The 11347-nt window shown below is 54.2% G+C and overlaps 1 protein-coding gene across 5 annotated transcripts; it reads right to left on the bottom strand.

Moving 5' to 3' along the window:
• Positions 1-4696: 4696 nt before the first annotated feature.
• LOC132687333 (E3 ubiquitin-protein ligase TRIM65-like) lies at positions 4697-11347 on the bottom strand. Of its 5 annotated transcripts, none has more exons than XM_060645420.3 (8): positions 11260-11347; positions 11064-11107; positions 10095-10762; positions 7962-8057; positions 7516-7749; positions 6459-6621; positions 6176-6328; positions 4697-5285 (listed from the first exon to the last, which is right to left on the bottom strand). In XM_060645420.3, the coding sequence occupies exons 2-8, from the start codon at positions 11077-11079 to the stop codon at positions 4723-4725; spliced, it is 1893 nt and encodes a 630-aa protein (XP_060501403.1). In that variant the 5' UTR covers positions 11080-11107; positions 11260-11347; the 3' UTR covers positions 4697-4722. The 5 variants fall into 5 exon arrangements, with proteins under 5 accessions (XP_060501403.1, XP_060501402.1, XP_060501407.1 ...); XM_060645419.3 differs by having other exon boundaries at positions 11064-11177; positions 11260-11322; XM_060645424.3 differs by lacking the exon at positions 11064-11107 and having other exon boundaries at positions 11260-11344.

Here is an 11347-nt window from a genome sequence, read left to right as displayed (position 1 = left end):
TGCTGCAAGTCCTGGGTCAGATCTGGCCTTTATTTACAATTTTGATAATCTGTTCATCATAGATTTTTGCATTCATTTTGATTTTGTAAAATATTGCATTAAAATATTTATCCTTTTTTTTTTTTTTTTTTTTTTTGAGAGGGCGCGTGCATGCAACCATATGCTTGGGCAGGGGAGGGGCAGAGGGAGAGGAAGAGAGAGAATCTCAAGCAAGCTCCACACCCAGAGCAGAGGCTGATGTGGGGCACCGTGAGATCATGACCTGAGCAGAAATCAAGAGTTGGAGGCTCAACTGACTGAGCCACCCAGGCGCCCTAAATATTAATCTTGATCACTGAATTTTTTGACCCTTTTCTTAAATTTTGTGCCTGAGGTGAATCCCTTACTTGCTTCACCCTAGTCCTGGCCCTGCTCAAAATGCACGTTTCCCAGCTGCTTGGTTTGAGAAGTACTGGGAGTTGTATAATCTTTAGCAAATATGAATGGTTTCCATATCCATCAGGAAACAAAGGCTGAGAGAGGTATGTGTTTCTCATCTTCGCACACTTGCTGGACGATACTCAGCCTCAAAGAATCTTTAGGCTAAAGGCGAGGTTGAGGGGCACCTGGGTGTCTCAGTCCATTGAGCGTCCGACTTTGACTCAGGTCATGATCTCGCGGTTCTTGAGTTCCAGCCTTGCATTGGGCTCACTAGTGTCAGCGCAGAGCCTGCTTTGGATCCTCTGTCCTGCTCCCCTCTCTGCCCCTCCCTTGCTCTCCCTCTCTCAAATATTAAAAAAAAAAATAAATACAGGGAAGGTTGAAAATGGAAGCAAATGGAGGAATAATAGGAAGGTGCTTTGCTTCCACCTGGATGCAGGGCGTGAACAGACTTCACTTCGCAAAAGGATGGCAGAGGGAAGAGAAGGAAGTCCGTGACAGCTGTGCCAGGACAGTCACACCCAGCCTGACCTGACCCAGGAAAGGATCTGGGTGGTTTCCCACCCTCCAAGCTCTGAGAAGCTTCCTTCAGTCCTTGGGTCAATGCTTATTAGGCACCTGCTCTCTGACAGGCATGCCTTAAAGCACCAGAGGCATGAAATATGCAGCCTGCCCCTACTTCCAATGGAGAATTCACACATGAAACAAACGGATGACAGCAGGGATGCATGCAGAGGTGTTATGGGAGCGGAGAGGAGGGAACCCCACTTGGCTTAGGGAGAGGGGGGTTCAAGACAGGCTTCTTGGAACATGGAGCATCTTAGGACCACCACAGTACCTGATAAGTGATCAGTAGGACTTAAGGGCATGAGGGCGGAAGAGGGCTCCAGGCAGCGGGGACAGTATGACCAAAGGCCAGGAGGGAAGATGCTTTGGAGGGCTACTGGAGCCTGATGTTTGTGGCAAGGAGATGGGGGGTGGAGTTGGGGTGGGACTGGGCCAGCAGGGCAGGCTGGAGATGGCCCCCCTCTCCTTAGCTCGTGGTCTTGGTTCAGGTCACCACCAGGGGCCTTCCTCACAGGGAACGTGCAGAGTTGAGCTTATGCTCTCTTGGGTGGGATACTCCCGACAGCCATTGGGTACCCACCATATGCCAGGCATACTCTGCCCGAGGCTCCCACAGACATCCTCTCCCTTCCACACCCAGTCTGAGCACACCATTCCTTGGAGGTGGGAAGGGTTCAGGCTCCTTCCCTAGGTTCTTGCTACTTGGTCCTGCTTCTGTTCTCCCCACACTGTGGGACGGCATGAAGAGACGGAAACGATTGCTGCTGCCAGCATCCTTTGCCTTCCGCTTTGACCCTTCTCTGAGTTTGGGTCACACTTGAACATGGAAGAGGCGACATCTGTGGCTTTGGCTGGGTTTCTGCATGCCACCCACCTCCAGTGGGAATCAAGGAATCAAAGACAAAACAAAGCTACAGGAGGGGTGCCTGCCTGGCTCAGTCAAAAGAGCATGTGACTCTTGATCTCAGGGTCCTGAGTTTGAACACACCCACCACATTGGGTGTAGAGATGAAATATACTTAAAAAAAAAAAGCCACCAAAGCTATAGGATAGATTTGTAGGATGTAATGTTACGCAGCCAGTGAATAATTTCGTATTTTGAAAGTAATTTTTTTGCATCTTGAAAGTGCACAACTATATCATATAAGTTTTCTAGAGCAAATGCGGTATGGGAGAGGCGGTGTAGCATAATGGTTAAAAAAAAAAGCTTAGATTTGAATCCTGGCTGCTCAATTATATACCTTCATGACAAGGACGTGGGACAAGTCACTTAATCTCTTCTCAGTTTCCTCATCCATACGACGGGGATAATACCTATTTATAAGGTTATGAGGATTATGTGAGTTTGTATTTGCCATGAACTTTTCATTTGCCATGAATGGTGGCTGGCCTATGATAGATGCTATGTGTTGTTAAATAAAAGCAAAATTGCTTTTATGAAAATGCAAAAAGATTAATTTTAAAATTACCCAAGCAATACAAGAACACAATCTTTTTGTAAGGTACAACATGGACATTTTTAAAGTGAAGCAATTCTTGGAGACAGACTAGTTTATAGCCTGCTCGGATTCACAATAAAAAAAATATATATATATTTGTTGAGTGCTAAGGCAGAGCAGGAAGGCATGAGAAGTGTGTGGGTGGCATTCCAGCGACGGTCCCCTCTCTGGTCTCTCCACAGGGAGAGACCTTCTTCTTCCCTTTTTCCCTTCTTCTTCCCTTCTTCCCGTCTTCCCTTCTTCTCTCCAGGGAAGGGGTGGGATTCACAGGTGTAGATTATCCAAGAGCACTGGCTGATCTTGCACCGGGAAGGACCCCTCTATATTTCCTCCACGAGGCGCGTGCTGAGCCGGGAGCAGAGACCCTGACATTTCGGTTTGCTGGCTAGCCCCCCTGATGTGCAGGCTGGCTTGCTGGTTGGCTTTTCGAAATACTAAAAACTATTTGAGGACCCCCAGCACTCTCATTGTGAATTCCCAGCAGCCCAAGAACTGCAAACAAAGAGCTGTTTAGGGAAGCAAATACCCATATTAAGTTCAGATGTGGATTTCATGCCAAGTGCCTGAGGGTGTCAGGATGGTTCCAGCATCATACAGTACCCCTGGAGGGGCTGGCGAGGGTAGCCTCTTCCTCAGCTCCTGGATGGGGAAGAACTTGGAGATCCATGCAGCTAGCTAGCACAGACCCGTCTCCTTGTACCCTACCTTCACCTCCTCAGCACTTCTGGACCCCAGCCGGGTGCTGCAGGAGCCTGTAGCCCCTTGAGCCAGGGAGAACGAAGGTTGGAGGCGGGAGCCAAGATTAAGGCATTTGGATGTGAAAGGCTGCTCCGGAACGTTGAGGAAAAAGTTTACATTTCATTCCTACCAATCAGCACGGGGAACAGCCCATGGGGAATAAGAGTGATGGGGTGGGGATTGATTGGAATTGGTGCTGAGTGAAGGCTCCAGAAAGGAAGGTCAGCAAGAAACCACAGCCACAGCTTGCTCAGAAGAGCCAAAGGGTGCCTCCCTCTGAGAAACCTTGAGGGCACCCCCTACATCTGTTTCGGGCCTGGTCCCACCCTCTCCAGATGGGAAAACCAGGGTCACTAATTTCTCTTCCAACAGGCCAGGTGGGGATGGAATTCAGGCACACCCCCATGGGGTGTTTTTAGGCCTGGTTCTGGACTATGTTGCCCCAGGGGTTTTCTCCCTTGACTTGTATCATTTCCTTTTCAGAGCCAATCATTAACCCAAGAGACTCAACCTGAGAAACCAGAGAAACCAGCGGCTGGTTGATGCTGGAAATGCTGCCGTGGTTTCGCCAGAGGGGCTGAGTCTCCAGTCATGCTCCTGCCAGGGTTGCGAGGCAGTAACCTGGTGCGACCCAGCCTCTGGAGCTGACTCTCACACCCTCTGCTGGACAGGCGGGATTGCAGGGTCCCGGATGAGGAAGCAGCCCCTTTGCTTCTGGGCAGTGCTATACTCTGGGGGTGGAGCGCACTGGGCGGATGGCTGGGGAAAACAGCTTGCAGCAGCACAGAGGACGGTGCAGAGTGGATAGCCTCAGTTCCGCATCCGCCCCAGACTATGAGACACCAGCTGTGTGACAGGCCCTGCTCTGGGCAGTAGGCCCTCACCTTTCTTCTCTGGGCCTGAGATCAGCCTGGATTCTTCGGCTTAACTTCCCAGCCCCCAGTTAAGCAACTGGGACAGAACACCCCTAACCCATCTGTGAGGTGCCACTCTCAGTCTGGCCTCCTGGAGGGGAGGAATAGAAAGCAGCCACCCGCGAGGCCTTTGGGGACAGGGATCTGTCCCTGGGCCCCTGATGCTGAGTAGCCAGGACTCGCCTGGAGAACCAAAGTTAGGGGCCTCTGATGGGCCTGGAGGTGGGGGGGCATAAAGCGGAAGGCTCTGCACCAGGAATTCCCCACCGCCCTCCGGAGGCCACCGGACTGTCCCCGGCCGCCCCCCCATCCCCCCCCCCACCCCCCACGGGAGGGGAGTGGTGTGGGACTCCATCCTGGCTCAAAGCCCTTCTCCCATGGCTGCGGGAACGGAGGGGTCTGCCTGTTTCCTAGGATTCCCGGGAACACCCGGCAGCGGGTCAGCGGGTCAGGGGGACGGGAGGCCGGTTCGCCGCCCACCCCAGCCCTCAACCCGGGGGCCGCGACCTCCGGCGACCCGCGTCCCCGGCGCCCCTTCCCGCGGGCCCAGCCCAGCGCTAGAGTCCAGCTTTATTGGCTGCCGCCTACGCCTCCGCCTCGGGGCGCTGCTTGAGCGTGACCGAGGCGCCGCTGCTGACCATGACCGCGGGGTAGAGCGGCTCCAGGAAGGAGACGAGGAAGCGGTAAAGCAGGCTCACGCCGCCGGCCACGCCGTAGAAGGAGAGGCAGCCGGTGCCGCAGTCGAGCGCCACGCCGAGCGTGCGGTGGTAACCGCCGTGCAGCACCGTCTGCGTGTTGTTGTGCCACACGGAGAACTTGAGCGAGTCCCACTCCAGGCACCACGAGTACGGGTTGCGGCCCAGCAGGTAGACGATGTTGCGGCGCGGGCGGCCGCCGAGCGGGGGGCTGCGGCGGTAGGTGAGGCCCAGGCACACCCACGAGTTGGACACCTCGGCTTCCCAGTAGTGGCGGCCCTCGGACAGGCCGCGCGAGCACAGCACCTGCGGCCACTGCTTGAAGCCGGGGAAGGGGCCGCCCGCGGCGAAGGGCTCCAGAAGGATGCCCAGGTTCAGCACCGAGTGGGTCTCCTTGAACAGGAACAGTTCCTCGCTGGCCGTGGTGGGGTCGAAGTTCAGGTTGCAGTAACCTGGTGGGGGGGGCGGGGGGGGGGGTAAGGGAGCTTGGGTGAGCGGCTCCCAGGGCTGACGAAGAGGATGCTAAGCTGCGTGGCATCTGCACAGAAGCACCAAGTGCTTCCCACCCCCTGCCCATCTCCTGGGATTGGCCCTTCTCTTCCCGCCCCGCCCCTGCTCTTTTCAGTCCCGCAACTCTGGCCCCAGGTCACTGACCTCCTCTGGAGGAAGGAATTGGGTGCTGTCCAAAGGTCTACCTTTCCAGAGTAGCTGAGAAACCAATTCCTCCTCCCTGCCCCCCACTAGACTCTAACATAATCTCCCTTTTTATTTATTCAGGACACAAGAATGAGTGGGATTGAGGGAACGTCAAGGGCTCCTGGAGGAGGTGACTCAGGGGTTCACCAAAGAGACCCATGATATCTCAGAGAAGTCCCTGGGATTTGCCTCCCAGCCCAGCTCAGGAGAGGGGCTGCCTAGGCATCAAATGTATTCGATTTATTTATTGCCTAGCAATAAAAGGGAGCTTGCTTGAGGAAGAAACAGACAGGGCCATCCAAGCTGGCTTGGCTAAACCCTGGTGGGGTGGTGGGGGGACACTGGCAGGCCCCCAGCTGAGGGCAATGGTTGTGCCACACCAGAGCCAGGGAGGGGGGCAGAGCCAGCATCTGGGCAAGGCCCTGCCTTGCCCACCCACGGGATGGGACAGGATAGTCCCCTCCCTATCATGGCCTTGAAGTCACAGGCTGAGTCCTTCTGAGGTCTCCAGTCCCAAGTACGAGGTCTGGGCAAGAGAGAGCTGGCATCTCTCTGGTGCCCTGGCCTGAATGGAGAGGGGACTGGGGAAGTCAAGGCCCCCCGGGGGTCCCACCCTTAGGTTCGGACCTCAGTACGGAGGACTCACACTTGAGAAGTGTTTTCCTGTCCACAGCTGAGGGCAGCAACTCATAGGAGTTCATCTTAATGCCTGGAGGAGATTGAGGAGCTTTGCTGAGGACACTCTTACAGCCCAGTGTCCTTTCAGAGAGGGGCATGGGCTTCCAGGAGGCTGCGTCACCTGGGGAAGGTGCACATGGGCAGGCAGGGCTCTCCACCAGTGCCTGGAACCCCAAACACTGCCCTGCAGGGCAGTCCCACCCCCAGGGGGCAGGTGAGTCTCCAGTGGCCCCAGGCTGCCAGATACTGACCCTTCAGGAGGAGCTGATTGATGAAGCTGAGACCCACGTCCAGCAGCCGAGTCCGGAGCTCCGCCAGGGTCTCCGGCAACTGGAGAAAGCTCTGCTTCTCCTCACAGTTGGTGCTCATCAGGGCTTCCGAGCAGGCGGGAAAGTGCTTCAGTCTGGGGAACTCCTGGATGCAGGGAGTGGCCAGCAGTACCACCCGTTAGCCCGGGGCCCAGGCAGATGCCAGGAGCTCCTGCTTATGCCAGGGACCCCACCGAGCCCAGAATCTTGGGGCAGGTGGAGAAATTGCTGGTTTCCAAACCTGGACATCTCTCTCCCTCCCCCCTGGTTGTGATGTCTGAGATCAGGGCTTTGCCAAAAAGTATGGCAAAGTGCATTAAGTAGAGTGGATTAGAAAACAACGGGAGGACGATTCCTTCTGAGCTTCGAGTTGCTTAGTGAAAGACCTTGCCACATTTTTCCTGTGGCGTGTGTGTGGAGGGGTGGACGCTGTGAGCAACAGCTTTAGAAATCTGCTGGGGATGTGATAATCAGCTGAAGAAAGGTCTTTGCTCAGAGTTCCCGAGCACAGGGTTTGGGTAGCCCTGGGCCCCACCCTCAGAGAAGGTTGCTGTCACGCACGCCTCCACCAGTGACCCTGCCTGGTACCCTCTTGCAACAGCAGCAGGCTGCAGGACTGGGCCAGGGCTGGTGAAGGAAATGGGGTTTTCATCCCAGGCTGTATGGATTGGTCTGGTCTCATTCCCATCCCTGGTCTGGGAGAATCTGGAGAAACTTAGACTGTGGCAGATGCCAGGAATCCCAGGGTATGCTCCCTTCTGTTCCAGGGACGTGAAGGCAGAAACGTCAGGTAAGAAGCCAAGGGTGTTGGTGTAAGCCCAGGACCCACGGCCTGGGGTGGGGAGGCTCCCCGAGGCAGAAGAATAGATGATGAGTTGCAGCCCCAAATGCTGATGGCTTAATCCTAGGTCTGAGCAGATCTGGTGTGTCTGGGGGTGGAGGAGGAGTGGAGTTCGGATCAGGGCCTGGGGCAGAGACAGGAGTGGGGGCGGGGGCTCGCCTGCAGGAATTGCTGGTCGCTCCTGTTGGCGAGCAGGGCGCGGAGCCAGATGCTGTCCCCCTCCAGCTTCAGGAGCCGGTTGTGGCTCTGCTGGATGGAGCTGCCCAGCTTCCCCAGAGCGGCTGCCTCCTCTTTCTCGACAAAATCCAAGACCTTCATCTGCAGCTGTTTGACCTCCTGGATGATCTCTGAGAAGCAGGCGTTCACCTCATCGCGTGTTGTCTGGATCAACTTCTGTGGGTGGGGCGGGGAGCGGGTTGTGGAGGGTGTGTTGAGAGGCACCTCTGAGCCCCAGCCCCTACTGTTACAGCCCGGAACCTGCCTATGCATCCTGTTGCCAACTGCTGGGCCCCATGACATCCACTCCAGGCCCTGAGAGTGCCCCTCAGCCGGATGCAGGGCACTGGGGGGAAGCCTGGGCCTGGGAGAGGGTGGGCCAGCCTTACCGAGAGAAAGGCCACCTGCCCCCGGTGCCTCTGGCTGTCAGAGTTGATGATCAGCATCTGGTTTTCCACGCTGGCCTGGACCTTCCGAACCTCCACCTGGGGTGAGGCAGGGGGAGGAGGAAAGGGCCCCTGATTCAGAAAGGTGGAGGTTCTTTCTTCTCCAAGGCCTTCTTGGAGAAACCCTTCTGCAAGCCCAGAGAAGACATACCTCTTACATTCCTAAGACGCCTATATGAGAGACAAAGGCAGAGCCGAAGGGCAGATGGCCCGGGTCTTCTACCCTCTGCTCATGCTGCTCATGGTCTCTCACTCCCTAAGACTCTCTCCCCAGTCTTTTTTTTTTTTTTTTAGAGGGGGAATGAGAGAGACAGAGAGAGAGACAGAGAGAGAGACAGAGAGACAGAGAATCCCAAGCGGGCTCCACACTGTCAGCATGGAGCCCGATGTGGGCCTTGAACTCACAAACCCAAGATCATGACCTGAGCTAAAATCAAGAGTCAGACGCTTAACCTGAGCCACCCAGGTGCCCTTTCCCCGTTCTTAGGAATCAGGTTCTCTGTTCCTGACAGTGATGACCACAGGCTTTCAGATCACAAAAAGGGGCTGAAGAGGATTCAGTGGGTTGAGAGGGGGCAGTGGGTCGAGAAGGGGCGCATCAGACATGGAGCCCTGGAGATACCTCACTGGGGTGGCGCTGCCTGGGACACGCTGTGTCCCAAGTTCTGTGAAGAAGCCTCCAGTCTCCACCTGTTCTGGGAAGAGTCATGTTCTTGTTTATAACGGGTGATAGAACTGTGTTGATCCAAGTGCCTGTCCAGTGGATTGTTGCTGGCACACGACAAAATGAGCAGCTCAAGCCAGACTGTCCATCAACCCACTGCTTGCTTTGTTGACAAAGTCTTACTATGGACAAAGTGTCCACTGAGCTGAACGGTGTGGCCACTTGGCTTATAAGCCCTCAGGAGCTCCTTGCAGTGGACCATTAAGGGGTGGCTATGTGGAAATATTACTGTTACCAAATATATTTGATAGAATGCCTGAAATAGAAGTGTTCCACTATAAAAAGCAGTTCAAATCTGGTTTTCCACATTTTAATTTTGTTTAATATTTCCATATATTAAACAGAATTTGAGAGTAGAGAAAAGGAGGGGATCTGCCCAACCTAACATGACATATTTCTACTTTGACATGTTTTCTTCCAGCCTTTCCTTTATCTACGCAAAAAAGTTAACATGGAACTCATACATACAGTTTTGGATCCTTGTTCATCAAACCCACCAACGTTTTTTTGTTGTTGTTGTTTTATTACTTTAAAAAATTTTAAATTTTATTTAAATCAGAGCTAGTTAACATATAGTGTAACAATGGTGTAAGGAGTAGAATTTAGTGATTCATCACTTACATATAACACCCAGTGCTCATCCCAGCGAGTGCCCTCCTTAATGCCCATCGCCCATTTAGCCCATTCCCCCACACCTTCCCTCCAGGAACCCTCAGTTTGTTCTCTGTATTTAAGAGTCTCTTATGGTTTGCTTCCCTCTCTCTTTTTATCTTAGTTTTCCTTCCCTTCCCCTATATTCATTAATTTTGTTTCTTAAACTCCACATATAGTGAAATCATACGATATTTATCTTTCTCTGACTTATTTCACTTAGCATAATACACTCTAGTTCCATCCACATTGTTGCAAATGGCAAGATTTCATTCTTTTGATCACTAACATTCTATTATATATATATATATATATATATATCTTCCATTATATATTATACATATGCATTATATATTATATATTATATCATCTTTATCCATTCCACAGTTGATGGACATTTGGGCTCTTTCCATAATTTGGCTATTGTTGCTAGTGCTGCTATAAACATCGGGTTGCATGTGAACCTTTGAATCAGCGTTATTTTTCTGTCCTTCTACCAAGCCTTTCTCATGTAACGGGCACGTCCACCCTCCTGACTGTCACTTTGATGGTTGTGTGATTTCCCTCCAAGGAAAGGTGTGACTGGGCTGGTGAAAGACTTTCAGGGAGAGACTCAGAACCACGAGTCCCGCTCCTACCCACACCCCCCTCCCCCCCTCCCCCCCCCTCCCCTCCTCAACCCCTCCCCCACTCCACCTCACCTCCTTCCTGGCACGTTCCTCCTCCAGGGGGATGGTGTCGTGGTTCTTGTGTTCCTCCAGCAGACAGGCTCCGCACACGCAGCTGCCTTCCGTGCGGCAGTACAGCCGCCGCAGTTTGCGATGCTTCCGGCACAGGCGGCTCTTGAGATCCCACACGGGCTCCAGCAGCTCGTGGTCCTGGAACATCTGGTCCTCGAAGTGGCTGCTCAGGTGCTTCTCGCACAGGGAGGCCATGCACTGCAGACACGACTTGACCGACTTGAGCTTCTGGGCGGAACAGAAGTCGCAGGGCACGTCCCTGGGCCCGGCCAGGGGCCGTGAGGACCCCAAGGTCTGGCCCTTGACCTGGGCCAAGCAGGTCACCATCTCCTCCAGGATGCCGTTCTTGCAGAGGCGCGGTCTGGAGGGGAAGCTCTCCCGGCACTGGGGGCAGTACAGCGTCTCGCCCACGGTAGCCAGGTGGTCCCAGAAACCTTGGAGGCAGGCCATGCAGAAGTTGTGCCCGCAGGTGGTGGTGACCGGGTTGCGGAACACCTCCAGGCAGATGGGACAGAGGACTTGGTCCTCAAACGTGCGGAGACTGCTGTTACTCATCAGGAGCTGAGCGTGGGAAGGGCTTGAGGGCTGGACCGGCGGCTGCGGGGCTGGCTTGTGGTCCTGGACTGGCCCTGAGAAGATAGAGCAAAGCCACGAAGAAGCCACGGCAGGAGCCGAGGGGCCTTGGAGGGGTACACTAGTCCTTCTCATAGAAACAGCTTCTGCCCATAGGGTACAGAGACTGTGTCACTGGTCAACCCATGGGAGGGGCGGGGCATAACATGGGGATTGTGTTCTCTGTGTCCCAGCCCTGACCCCTGCAACAAACCTTGGACGAGCAAGAGGGTAGGCAGAAGGAAGTCACATCAACGGAAAGGAAAGGAGCCACTTCTTTGGCCCTTCAGAAGAAAGGCAGGACGCCCAAGTACTTACGTGAGATTTTCTGCATGTCAGGGAGGGCTAGAGGCTTGGCTGCCCTGCGGTGGGATGAAAAAGGACCCCCAGGCACTCAGGTGCAGCGGCCTAGCCCTGGTCCCACTTCACCAGCTGTTGGGAGGGTCCCCATCAGTCCCGCGTGCCCCCACCCCAGCCTTCTCCATCTCCTGGGATCTGACCGCTGCCTTCTCACCTTTCCCTTCGGCTGCTGTGTTTTGATCTCCCTATCAAGTTGGCCCCCCTCCTCGAAGGCTGCCCCTAGTTTTGTTCCCTGACATCAC

Source organism: Panthera onca, chromosome E1 (genome assembly GCF_046562875.1).
Source record: "Panthera onca isolate mPanOnc1 chromosome E1, mPanOnc1 haplotype 2, whole genome shotgun sequence".
Classification (NCBI taxonomy): domain Eukaryota; kingdom Metazoa; phylum Chordata; class Mammalia; order Carnivora; family Felidae; genus Panthera; species Panthera onca.
The sequence above is the reverse complement of the archived record's forward strand: the minus strand, read 5'-3'. Positions and strand labels throughout refer to the sequence as shown.